The sequence below is a fragment of the Chenopodium quinoa genome, unplaced genomic scaffold (genome assembly GCF_001683475.1).
Source record: "Chenopodium quinoa cultivar QQ74 unplaced genomic scaffold, ASM168347v1, whole genome shotgun sequence".
Lineage (NCBI taxonomy): Eukaryota > Viridiplantae > Streptophyta > Magnoliopsida > Caryophyllales > Amaranthaceae > Chenopodium > Chenopodium quinoa.
In genome coordinates this window covers 1,159,128-1,173,160 of record NW_018742418.1, presented here as the reverse complement: position 1 = coordinate 1,173,160, position 14,033 = coordinate 1,159,128, and the positions used below count along the sequence as shown (strand labels likewise).

Here is a 14,033-nt window from a genome sequence, read left to right as displayed (position 1 = left end):
AGAAGTCACAATTCACGAAGAGAAGAATGAAGAGCACGAAGAGGCTAGGGCTTGAAAGCCTTGAAGTCTCCTGTAACTGATTTTAATTTTTTTTTTTTTTTTTTTTTAAATAACTTAAAATTTTTTTTTGGGCCTGGTGAGTCACTTGACCCACCAGGTCTAAGCCCAAGTCCGCCACTGATTACGGTGTACTACTTATTTTAAATCATAAAAAAGCTGTAATGACTAATGAGAGTGTTATAGTCTGTAGAAAATATTGGTAACATGGTATTTTATTTTCTTATATAATTTCTACAAATTATTTGCAATAATTATGTATAATTGCTTTGATTGAATGATAAATTTGTTTCTAATTATCAAACAAACATTTCATTATTGCCTGTAGTTTTAGGTATCACTGCGCCAGAATGCTGATTGCAGATTTTAGTATTAGGCCGTGTCAAGACACTACCAAAAAATAGATTCATAATGAATATGATCCATAAAACATGCATCAAATGACAGAATAATGATTGCAGATTTTAGTATTAGGCCCTCTAGCAATCCCTTTGATAGCATGACCGTCTGGATACAGTTTCCTGAATTACCTGTGAAATATTATGACAAGGAAGCTTTGTTTGACATTGCTAAAATGGCTGGAAGACCATTACGGGTTGATTATGCTACTGATCGCTTAACTAGGGCACGATATGCTAGGGTTTTCTTAGATATTGATCTAACAATCCCTTTGATCACAAGTGTTTGGGTGGGAAATAGTTGGCAATCCATTGAATATGAAAACATTAAATGTCTCTGTTTTTTGTGTGGAAAAATTGGTCACACGAGAGAAAAATGTAACCAAAAGAAAGTTGTTGTTGATAATGGAAAAAGCATTGTGGAAAATTCTTCACTTTCTAAAGTGGATAAAGGTTTGTTAGATACTCCATCATCCTCCACTAACCACAATTTGGGGGTTTTGGTTCCCCATACAGATTCTCAATTTGGGTCGTGGACTATAGTCACGAACAAGAAAAAGCACAACCAGAATAACTTGCAAAAAAAAATATATAATAGTGGCCTTCTACCAAAGCCCAAACAAGGCCCAGCCCACACCTCTACCACTTCTAAACCCAATCTAATAGCCAAAAAACTAAAAAATCTTCTACTCTTCCAAAAGCAAATAAACTCATCTTCCTCTTCTAATGCTTTTGCTATATTGGACTCCACTGAAAATTTACCAGCCAATGAAACAATATCCCCTAATAAAATAATCAAAAGCAATGATAAGATCCTTCTTGAAAATTACAAACAAAAACCCCCAATTTCATCTTCCCCTATTCTCCCACACGCTTCATCTTCCCCTTCCATTACCTTCTCCTCAGACCTTTCTTGCCACCTGGCAAATAGCAACTCGCCTTAAACAATGGCGGAAGCCAAACCCTCTCATAATTTAAACTCACAGCAAAAACCAAACACATAAAATTTAACCTTGAAACCTCTTACCCATGGAAAATCAACACCCAACTCCACCTCATGACCTGTCAACTCCCCATAACCGACCTCTCCACGGACTTCCCATCACCCAAGCTCAACCACTATCCATGAGAATGTCATTCTCTCCTTACCCCAATCACCACCACCATCCCATAATTTTCCATTCAACAACTCATTGACACCGTCACAAATCAGGGAGATAGTCCGGATTCCGCCACCACGATCTCCTCTTCTATGGTCATCGATCGATTCCCAGCCAACTCCGGCGAAGATCGAGATGATGTACAACACTCTCCTTTAAATAACAGATCTTATGAACAAGCAATTCACTCAATCTCCGCCTCCTCCACCACCAACAACTCCACAACCAACCCTTCGACCATGGTATCAGCAACAAGTTGCATGGCCGAATTACCAGAACCATCCCCTTACCCCTCCACCTTTCAACCCCCAAATAATCACTCTCTCTTCGGAAAACAGCGAGCAAGACCTAGAAAACCCAAAACACCTTATGAAAATCTTCAGAATCGGAAAGGGAGTGGTGGGTTTACAAATAGAAGTCAACTTTTGGGAAACAACGAACACAAATAGGGAACTACACTCCATGGTGATTCCCTTGAAGATGCACGACACTGTTCTGATGGATCGAACAATGTCATGGAAGGAATGGGATAAATTGATCCCCTGTTCTGCAATGGTAAGCCAATTCCCCCTTTTCCTGATCTTGATATGAAGATTGTTTTGTGGAATGTCTGTGGAGCTACTAGGAATGAGTTTATACCTCATGCATGGGAGGTAATCGCAGCTCACAAGCTGAGCATTTTCATCATACTTGAAACTAAAAGTGATGGATGTCGTGCAACTCAAGTTTCTAAGTTACTTGGTTTTGATGCTTTCGAGTTTGTCAAGCCTAATGGCCTTCGTGGTGAAATTTGGCTAATGTATAAGAACAGTGTTGAACTCATCCAATATCAGGAGGGTATTACCAGAAACTTTTTTCATGCTTTATTCAAGTTCACTCCTGACAGTAAGGAAGTGTTGCTTACTGTAGTGCATGCACCTTCTTCCCGTTCTGAAAGGCATAAGTTGTGGAATGATTTAAAATCTTCCCTTCCGCCAAATGACACTCCATGGTTATTCTTGGGTGACTTGAATGAAGTAACAAGTCCATCCGAAAAATTTTGAGGCCTCAAATTCAGACAATCTCAGTGTTCGGATTTGAACAAGCTTGCTGATGCTACTTGTTTGGTTGACTTGGGGTTTTCTGGAAACCCTTTCACATGGCACAATGCTAGAGAGGGCCTTAATTTAATTCAGGAACTCTTGGACAGGGAAATGGGGAATCCGAGCTGGCTAAACACTTATACAAACACTCAGGTAACTCATCTTACTCGAACTCATTCTGATCATTGCCCCCATTTCAATTTCTTTATTTGATAAATGTAAAGGGGGTCCTTACCCTTTAGATGTAAAGCTGCTTGGTTAGAACATCCTGATTTTAAAAGCTTCTTTGTGCATAATTGGGATCTTCATAATTTTGACTTTGTTAAAGGAAGAGATGAATTTTTATTAAATATTAAGCCTTGGAATCATGACATATTTGGTAATATTTACTAATAAAAAAAAAAAGAGATTGGTTGCTAGAATTGATGATATCCAAATAGCCCTAGCTAAAAAGTATTCTGCTTTTCTTTTTAATCTGAAAAAGGAACTGCTTTTTGAACTCAAACATATTTACAAAATTGAAAGAATAATTTGGGCTCAAAAATTTGGTTTAGATTGGAGGAAAAATGCTGATTGCAACACTAGGTATTTTCATTTCATTGCTAATATTAAAAAAAACTACGGGGAAAGTTTTAACTCTTCAAAACAATGAAGGCATTTGGATTACTGATTTAGATGAGTTGAAATCTATGGCTAGGGATTATTATATAAATGTTTTCAAAAGTACTTCTGTTAATTTATCCATGCTTGCTTCTTATTCTTACCCTAAGGTTCTTCCTGCTTGCTCTTACCCTAGTTTTAGTCTGCCTCCTACTATAGATGAGATCAAGTCTCTTCTTTTTCAAATGGATCCCATCAAATCCCCAGGACCTAATGGAATTCAGCCTATCTTTTTTGCAAAAACACTGGTCCTCTCTTAGCACTTCAATAACTAGTTTTATTTCTGATTGCTTTGTTAAAAGGACTATTCCTTCCTCTATTAATGATTCTTACATTTCTCTCATTCTCAAATTTGACAGTCCTTTAACTATGAAGGATTTTAGACCTATTGGTCTATGCAATTCTATTTACAAATTAATTGCTAAGTGTATCTCTAATAGGTTAAAACCTATAATGGATTATCTCATTAGTCCCTTTCAATCTAGTTTTATTCCTAATAGCTCTATAGAGGAAAATGTTATCATTATTAAAGAAGTTGCTCATCATTTTAATAAAGCTTCTAAAAAAGCCAACTTGATGTCTTTGAAGATCGATTTATCAAAAGCTTTTGATAGTTTGGAATGGAGCTTTATTAAAGACACTCTTCTTAGTACTAATATTCCTTCCAATATTATTAACCTCATCCTTAGTTGTATTTGCGCTCCTATATCTCTCCTTTGGAATGGTGAGATAACTAATTCTTTTACCCCTTCTAGAGGTATCCGACAAGGAGATCCCCTCTCTCCTTACATTTTCGTTCTTTGTTTGGAGCGATTATCTAATATGATTCAAGATAAGGTTAATATAGGATCTTGGAAACCTATGAAGATTGCCAAAGATATTAATATTTCTCATCTTCTATATGCCGATGATGTTTTTCTCTTTGGCAAAGCTACTTCTTCTAATATCCAAGTTATGATGGATGTTTTAGATCACTTTAAGGAAATTTCAGGTCCTTCTATTAACATCCTTAAATCTTCTGTCTTCTTTCCTAGGAAAATGGATTATAATGTTCGGAAATCTATTTATGAAATTTGCAATATTACCATTACCACTAACTTTGGGAAGTATCTTGGTATTATTATCTCTCATAAACGTTTGAGCAATCTTGATTATTTTCCTTTGTTAGATAAAACTTGTTCTAAGATTAGAGGTTGGTAGGCTAAGCTTTGAAATATGGCCGGAAGATGTACTCTTATTAAATCTGTCTTAAATTCTTACCCGGTCTATGCCATGCAAATTAACATTTTACCTAATAATGTCATAAATGATCTTCAGAAAAGTGTAAGCAATTTCTTTGGAATAGAGTCAATCATTCCAAATATATTCCCAGGACTAATTGGAATGTTGTTTGTTACCCTATGGCTAAAGGTGGTCTAGGAATTAGGGATTTGAAAAGATGGAACTTGTCTTTTATGGCCAAGCTAGGTTGGAAAATTTTAACTTATCCTAACAAGCTTTGGGTAAAAATCATGAAGAACAAGTACTTAAAATACTCAAACTTCTTAGACTAAAATGTTAAACAGACTGATTCTATCATTTGGAAGGATACCTTAAGTGGTAGAGATACTCTAAGGAAAGGTATTACAATAATATAAGGGATGGAAAGAATACTTCCCTTTGGTACCATCATTAGATTAGTGAATCCCCCTTATATCTTATTCCAAATATAAAAGTTTCAGACTGGCATTGGAGGGTTTTGGATATAATTCGAAATAATGATTGGTATTTAGATAGTGTTATACATATCATCCCTCCTTCTATATGTTCTTTAGTCTTAGCTTTACCCCTCCCCAAGCTTGTTCAGATTTCTGATCGTTTAAAATGGACCCTAGACAAAAGTGGCAAGTTCACTATAGAATTAGCTTACAATTCCACCATTCCTCACTTCATTATGTACACTTCCTTCCTCTCTAGTTTCTGTTGGGAAAATGTGGAAAATAAAAGTTCCATACAAGTATAAAATACTTCTATGGAATTTGATCAGAGATATCTTGCCTTGTGGTGTTGTGCTTAAAAGAAAAATGAATTTTTTTTGACCCTATACGCATGAGATGTGAGGCCCCTGTAGAAGACAATTCATATTTTTAGAGATTGCCCTAACTCTTGTGCCTTTTGGTCTTTGATTTTCAGCCATCTTAACATTGATCTTCAAAAGTTTTATAACACTGATCTCTCTGATTGGTTGCATTTTAACCTGACTAATACTTCCACTGGAAAACTTTATTTGCTGTGGCTATATGGCATATTTGAAATACCAGAAATGTTGCAATTTTTGAACAAAAAATGGTCTTTCTTCAATCTACCTATAATAAGTTCTTTGTGGATTACAATTATACCTTGGCTTTAACTCAGGGAAGGATGGATAGACCTTCATCATCTTCAGTCAACTCAGTCCCAAGGACCTGGGCTCCACCTCAGAAAGGCTTTTACAAGCTTAACACCGATGGTTCCTGGATGGACATTGATAATGCAGGTGGAGGAGGTGTCATCAGGTGTGACAAGGGATGTGGGTTGTTGGCTTTGCAATAAGGTTCAATGCCATGTCTGCAGCAACTGCTGAGCTTCTTGCCATTAGGGAGGGCCTGATAACTGCTTGGAGCAAAGAAATCAAACAGCTGGAGTTAGAAACAAATGCTGAGGCTCTTTCTAAGATGCTCAAAGACCCTAAATCATGTGAAGATCATGACCTTGGAAATGTTATCAGGGATGTTGCCTCCTTGCTGGAAAGGAACTGGACAGTTTCGATCTTCCATGCTAACAGGTCTTGTAATTTTGTTGCTGACATATTAGCAACCATTGGCAGGACCAAGATCAAGGTTGGTGAGAGGGTTCCTTATAACTACCCTCCAGCTGCAACCTTCGAAGCTTATGCATCCGAGATCCCTAATATGCTAGCAGCCTAGCTTGGTGTTTAGTTCTCTTCCAGCAGCACCTTTTGATCAGCTTGTGTTGTTTGCTATTAGTTATGCTTGCTTAGTATATATTACTAGTGCTTTTACTTTTTATTTTCAAACTCTAAACTATGCCTATAAGGTAATTTTAGGTAATTCTGGGTTGCTACACATGTGCTCGAATTATCTTTCTTTTGCTAGATGGCTTCATGCCATCCTTATCTAATATAGTTTCCCTTTTGTGTTAAAAAAAAATTGATTCATAGTTAAATTTATATTAAACAAAATAAGAATTACAAACCTACGTAATATGAAGCCAGCCATCCCCAACCCTCTTTCTACTGCCCTGCAAGCCTGCCTGCCTGCATCACAACCACCTGATCCACCGGCCACCACATTCTCTCACCGCATTCATTTTCTCTCTTCCCCATCCCAAACCTAACAATGTACCTCAAATGTCTCTTCATTCTCAGTATGATATGGGGTTTCAGACAACCAGCTTCACTTAAAAAAAATTAAAAAAAAAAAAAAAAAAAAAAAAAAAAGAGAGAGAGAGAGAGAGAATTGAATGATGATTCCTTTGTATTAAAGAACTATTCTCTCAATCACAAATCTCAAGATTCAGCATGGGACTTGAATTGCTTCATAAACATAGATTCCTAAACTAACATGAATCAACTAACAAAACTTGTAGCCGAAACAAATGCCAAAAACCTAAAAGATGTTATTCACTAGAAATCATTTTAATGAACATAATTTTTATACTTCTTTCTTGGCATTTCAGGTTCAGAATATTTTCCAAATAAAGTGAGATTCATAGTCATGTACAAGTGCTGAAGATGTGCCTGGTAGCTTAAAGATAATAATTGCTACAAAAAATTTCAATCTTAACCTGGTAGCTTAATTAAAGATACACTGATAGTTGAGAACATTTGTTTGAGCATGTTCGATTTACATAGTAAACTTGCACTCTCCACAAAGCACTAAACTGACACAGGCAAACATTTGAATACCTGTAGAAGCTCATATTCTACTCAAGTTGCTCTTGATTTTTGAAAATGTGCCTGTTTCAGAAAAATATGTACTCTGAGTTCCACTACCAAGTTGATGTGCATGAGCCTGTGGATTTGAAAGTTCAATGCCCTGCAAGAAAAACGTACAACAGAAATTCAACATCAGCGGCAAAATTTTAATCAAATCGCACAAGGGGCGTTTTCCATGAGAATTTCCCAATGGTAGATAAAACGTCACAACAAAAATAATTTTTACACTGTAGGTAAAACTGAAGCTGTAAAACAATCTCTGCATAGACTACAGTAAGGGAAAGACAAAGTTCAGTATTATGGGTCTACAATACATGAACGTTCTATGTTGCCCAGAGAAGCAGACACTGAAGTGGAAGAAAATACCAGCTGCACACAATTTATTGCCTGAATAAGTGCCAAAACCTACAAAACAAATAGACTAACCTCTTCCTTTCCACATACAAAGTATAACTCAAGGGTGCTATGGATTTTTGTGGAGTGTCATAGTATGGGAGCATTGCATTAGCAATTTCCAGTTACAGTGCTACTAAAATCTATAAATAGCACCCAAAGAAAAGCAGATGGGAGGTGATCTGGAATTATCCCTATCACATCATCCAACAATTCGTTTTAACCATGTAAGCACATAGGAACACCCCTCTTGCATTAGAAAACATAGGAATACCCCTCTTAAAAAGTAAAAGATTTTAGTATGTGTTGACACGAGACAAGACCAGTGTCTATAATCAATTTCATCCTAGGGTGTGCCCAATGCCAGTCATGTTAATTTACAATAATCACAAGGGAGATTCCAAAAACAATTCACCCCCCCTCCTCTCTTGCGAGACAGATATATTATAACAAATCTAGAATGGCAGTTGGACAACAAGAGCTATTGTTCATATAAAAGGGGCTATTAGGCCTATTACAGGCAACGCGTACATATCCCCAATATAAGTACCAATAAAGTCTTAAGTTGAGCCCCATTCGCTTGACTAAAGAGAAACACCTATCACTTCAAGCAAAACCAAATAAAGATAGCACAGCAACCAATACGAGATGTGAAGCACAAAAACTATTAGATAAGTCTTTATGCTAAACTAACTCCAACCAGGAAAAGCATAGTGATTCCCCTATAATGGAAAAATTCTAAAGTCATATAATTGTCACTGTTCCTAACGTTCCCAGCATCATCTTGCAAACTTGAAATTATGGAGACCTAGATTAGGATAAAACAACACAAAACCATAATCCGCATTTTGATTAGCCTCCAAATTGGAGGACATCCAACAGTAAAGATGTACGTGTAGTTGAGGAGTAGAAAAATAATTATAATAATAAAAAGGCCGCTCATGCCATATATAAAATAGTACTATAGTGCCAGAGGACTCATGCAAAGGCTATCTACAAAGAATCAGAAGCCTAAAAGAAAGACTAAGCAAATTATCAAATATTCAGAGTATCTAGAAACAACCTACAAAATGGTCCATTATCAAAGAAAATATTGAATGTCAGATGAAAGATGCTATTAGCAAACTTCGACTATTGAAACAGTAGAGTGACTGGGCAAGACTAGGAAATTAAGGAATCTAAGATGTTGCAGTGCAGAATAACCCAAACTCTAGTGTTCCTCGCTTATTTAAGATGTTACAGTGCAGAAAATAACCCAAACATTACAGATGTACTAGATATAAGGGCAAGTGCACAATATTTTATGGCTAAAGGAATAGAAACAATGTGCAATCACCAGAATACTTGCAACTATTGAGCAACCAAGTTCACAAAAACCGAATCATTGGCATTACTTTCTATTCCCTTCATCCCATAGTGTCCCGTGCTATTTGACTTTTGAACAAATATTAAGGAGTCTATATAACTTCTAGGGAATAGAGTGCAGGGAATTTTACTTCGACCAAGATTTTAGTAAACAGGGGAAGATGGAATCAGGCTAAGGTCGACTAGAAAAACTCTAGCACACTAGAATAAGATTAAGTAGAATAAGAGAAAGGGAGTTGCATGAATAAACAATATACGTAATGTTGGGCTTCTAAGAAGTAGTACATTAAAAAGATAGAGGTTACGGAAATGCGCATGTTAAGATGGATGTGCGGGAATACTCTCAGAGATAGAATCAAAAATGAAGTTATTCGCAAAATAGAATCAAAAATGAAGTTATTCGCAAAAAAGTGGATGTTGCAGGCATTGCAGACAAAGTAAGGGAAAATTGTCTGCGTTGGTTTGGGCATGTAAGACGGAGACCCCAGGTGCACCGGTACAAAGAGTGAAATAGTGGGATCATGGAGAACTTAAACGAGGTAGAGGGAGACTGAAAATGACTTTGTTGGAAGGAGTTAGGAAGGATATGAAACATATGGATTTGCATGAAAATAAGGTATTTGATCGTAAAGGATGGAGGAGGAAGATTTTTGTGGATAACTATACGGAAAAAAATTACTTTTGGTTTATGTAGCCGACCCCACTTATGGGATTAAAGCTTTGACTGATTCATTAAATAATATCCAGTGAGACAAACTAAAACAAGGACAATAATTGTGAGACAAAGGGAATTCTTGTAGTTATAAATCAGATGAAAGAGAAACTCAAGCACGCGTTAAACGCGGGAAAAACATACACACACACACCAAGGACAATAATTGTGGAGAAAGAGATTATTTTAAGTTATAAATCAAACAAAAGGTCAAATAAGTTACAGACCTGCACAGGGGTAAATGCCAAACTTGAAGTTAACCCTGAGGTAGCACCACTGCTTCCGTAGCGCTTTTCCTTGAATCTGGTTTCAAAAAAGCAACAATGAGATGTCAGAACAGGATATGTCAACCACCCCAACACAATCTCAAAAACCAACCTCCAAGCAAAAATTAACTAGAAGAAAACTTACTTCTTAGCAACTTTTGCTGCAAGCTTGCTTGGACCAGCAGACATACGTAGCTTCCCACTTCCAGCTTGACCAAGCATACCATATCCTTCTCCCAGACCATCACCTTAGCAAAAACAAATTGAATTGTAAGATATGCTATGATTCTAAGAAAGGAAACTACTTGACTGACTAAAAAGATAAATTAATAATAATAACAAACTCACATCAGAATATTAAATTTCAAACTTGATTTGCAACAGAATAAAGTGACAAAGGTAACTTTAGAGATTCTTATCTAATATGAATATGTACCCTCATTAGCTTGCCTAGATTATCAGCATTCTATTCAAATTATATACCTGGATTTCCTGAATTCTACACAAGAATGCAAATCAAAAAGATTTAGGCTTTGTTACACTAAAGTGAAGAATTTTACCTAGAGAACTCTCTTCAGGCACACCGAACTGCATCCTGTTAGCCAATTTCCTCATATCTGTGACAGCATATCTGCAAAACAGGACAAAAACACACTAAGAAAATAAAGTATGGAAAGAAAACACCCTGATACTTTAAGCCAATGACAGGTCTACCTTTCCTTCATCTTCCTTAGCCTTCGCCCACCTCTTTTCTTTTTAGGTTCTGAATCAGGCACAGGAAGAGGTTTTGGGATCTTAGGCGGTGGAGGCTCTTGCCACTTCTCAATCTTTTTACGGATATCTTCTCGTAATGTCCTACCAGTCTTTCCAGTTGAATCTCCTCTCGTTGAATCTACTCGAGCTGCAAGGGTTGACTTTGCAGCCAAAAGACGACATGCACGCATTCTCAAAGGAGGGGGCGTACTCTGAAATACCTCTGTCTGCTCAATATAGCCAACACGAAACTGAGATGTCGCAGTCGAAAATCCCGCCAAATTCTTCCTTTTGGCCCCAAGAAGCTGAACATTACAAGCTGGCATCTTAGCTAATGCAGCCAAACCTCCAGCAGTCCCCATAAGTTTTGCTGCAACAGCACTTCCAACAATAGCTGAAAGATTAGGTGCAATATATAACATCCTACTTTCAACAAAATCAAGGACTTTTTTCCTTGCTGAATCAAGCTCAATTGCACGATCACATGCCTCAACAGTCTTCTGTAAAACATCCTCTGGAAGTGGCTTACCACTGGTGGTTGAAGCAGTGACTGAAACAACCATAATGATGGCAGAAGGAAGCAGCCCTTCCAGATCAACTAGGGTCAAATCCACTTCATTGCCAATCTTCTTCACAACACGAGCATAGTCAACAGGGTGATGTACGAGAGATTCAAGCTCAGGAAACTTTAGACGGTACTTGTCACGGATAAAATTATGGATAATAATAATCTCATTCTCAATATCCACTGACAAAGCATTGCAGTCAACAATCAGCTGATATTCGGGATCATCTTCCAAAACTATTCCATGTTCAGGAATCTCTGAACCTTTTAGCAATGCATCTTCAACTTTCTGCAATTTCAAGAACAAGTAATTGATGACCATACAGCCAAATAAAGCTCAGAAATCAGTACATTTGAACATCCAATTGGCAACACCTCCCCCCCCCCCCCACCTCCCTCTTTCTCACCCTGGAAAAATTATTAAGCATCGAAACAAGATAAGCAGACAAGGGGCCCAGCGCAATAAGGGAGAATGAAGGAGAGCCCTCAGCAGTAAGGGTCAGCACTTTCAACAAACCAAACAAGAGGCACAAGATGAAAATCATGCAAATGAAGAGAAAGCCGTCTTTCACAACAGAGAAAAAAAACTATGATTGCATCTGGAGATATAATAAGACCTATATACATAACTGCTGAAAAATTCTTAATAATTTGGAAACTGATTAGCATAATGACGTCAAAAGAACTCCTACAGCGAGTCAAAAACCAATTGTAACATGTAATGTTCATCATCTTACCTGCATTATGTCAGTGTAACGTTGAGATTTCAGTAGTTTGGAAACGCTATCAAGATCATCATAATTCAGAGATTCTATGTCAGCTAACTCTCCGTCTATATCCTCCTCCATGTTATCAGCATCAGCATCTTCTTCCACCTGCAAAAGAAACAAACAAAAGCTATTTAAGACGTACAAACTATCAACATAATTTCTCCCTGTAATTACTCTCATTACAACCTTGACATCAAAATTCAATTATTTAACATACACGACCAATTATTTGACATACTCTTCACACACTGAACTTAAACATCAAAAACAGAAAGATAAGATTAAGACTAAAAGTAATGAACTCACCACGACATCAGCTTCATTGTCTGATAAATCATCCAGATCGGCCAAGAAAGAATCGGCAAGTGTTGCCTGGAACAAAAGTTTAAAATTCAGCCAATACACAAAAGAGGCAATATGAATATGCAGTTGAGAAGGTTCATAAGAGCAAACTAAAATGTTCAATAAATTGATTTAATATATCATCATATAACTAAAATATACTATATTGAGGCAATCAACATCCTAAACAATCATCAATAATCCTAAAACCTCCAGCATATCCAAATTCCAGAAATAAACCTCCTGATACAAACTCTTGAAATCAAATTGTTTTAAGTGCACGAGAGAGTTGAACACAAACCAATTCAGCTAGTCAAATCATCATCTTGGGTTATATCGAATATAAAATTTCCAAGAAGTAAAATATGGATATTCATTACTTCAAAATAGCCCCTAATTGCAGAGAATAAAGGCAACGACTAACCGTGTCGCCGTGCCTAAGATCTATTTGCTTCCATGTACAGGGTAGGCCACATTCCCATATTTGCACACTAAAAGATAGCTAAATTTTCAAATTCTTTGGACTTTTTCCTTCCTTAGTACTATTCCTCGATTGTTTAAACTATACCTTTTGCCTCAATCATGCTAAAAAACTCCTCTTTAATCCAGAAGAACGCAAAAAATACAACTATGAACAAGAAAGACGCAGTAAACATATGAACAACATACAATAGTACTCAACAACAAACTACATTCAGAATAGTGATTAGGGAAATTAGGTTTCCCAACAACGAATTGAAAATATTATGAATTCACAATAAAAATTGAATGTTGTATGCGAATACAAAAATCAACACAGAAATTCGAAAGAGAGAAATTGCAGAAGACTTACCATTATGATATATTTGGGGCAAATTAGCGAATAATTCGACGTCAGAAACTGGATGTGTAGTTGAAACCCTAAATTGCGAAAAGTGATTCAATTAATCAGAACTTGAATCCCCAAATTGAAAGAAAAATAAAAGTTGGGAATAATAATCCAATTGATATAAGAATTAGAAGTGTTGCCGACTGGAAAAATTGGCTCGGACACGGTGCACATGGTGACAGGGGCAATTTAGTCAATGCGTTCAAAAAATTGGCTCGGATTGGAAAATAAATCAAACATACCAAACGGGATTAAAGGGGACTAGTTAGGTCTCCATATTAAAATACTACTTTTGTTTTATATTATTTGTAATGATTTGACATAAAGTGTAGGTAAAATATGTCTAATCATTGTGAATAATTTGAAACGGAAGTGTTATATTAATTCTCACCCTGTTTCAAATTTCATTGAACTTAATTTTAATACACTTTAATAATCCCAATTAAAGGCAATTTACTTTTAATAATTCCAATTAAGGTTTAGATCACCGGTGCACATGGTGACAGGGGCAATTTAGTCAATGCGGTCAAAAAATTGGCTCGGCCTAGAAAAACAATTCAGACAGACCAAGCGGGATCAAAGGGGACTAGTTAGGTCTCCAGGTTAAAATACTACTTTTGTTTTATATTATTTGTAACGATTTGACATAAAGTGTAGGTAGAATAT

General features: G+C 36.6%; 1 protein-coding gene and 1 long non-coding RNA gene across 2 annotated transcripts; one reads left to right on the top strand and one right to left on the bottom strand.

Annotated features, from left to right (window-relative positions):
- The first annotated feature begins 441 nt into the window (after positions 1-441).
- Positions 442-6,516, top strand: LOC110708483. The gene is made up of 2 exons (XR_002508746.1): positions 442-2,850; positions 5,752-6,516. It is a non-coding gene; the product is annotated as an uncharacterized LOC110708483 (long non-coding RNA).
- Positions 6,517-7,031: 515 nt separating this feature from the next.
- Positions 7,032-13,510, bottom strand: LOC110708473 (U4/U6 small nuclear ribonucleoprotein Prp31 homolog). The gene is made up of 8 exons (XM_021886610.1): positions 13,332-13,510; positions 12,464-12,529; positions 12,125-12,262; positions 10,784-11,676; positions 10,630-10,700; positions 10,215-10,317; positions 10,031-10,106; positions 7,032-7,433 (listed from the first exon to the last, which is right to left on the bottom strand). The coding sequence occupies exons 1-8, from the start codon at positions 13,332-13,334 to the stop codon at positions 7,314-7,316; spliced, it is 1,470 nt and encodes a 489-aa protein (XP_021742302.1). The 5' UTR covers positions 13,335-13,510; the 3' UTR covers positions 7,032-7,313.
- Between the last annotated feature and the right edge of the window lie 523 nt (positions 13,511-14,033).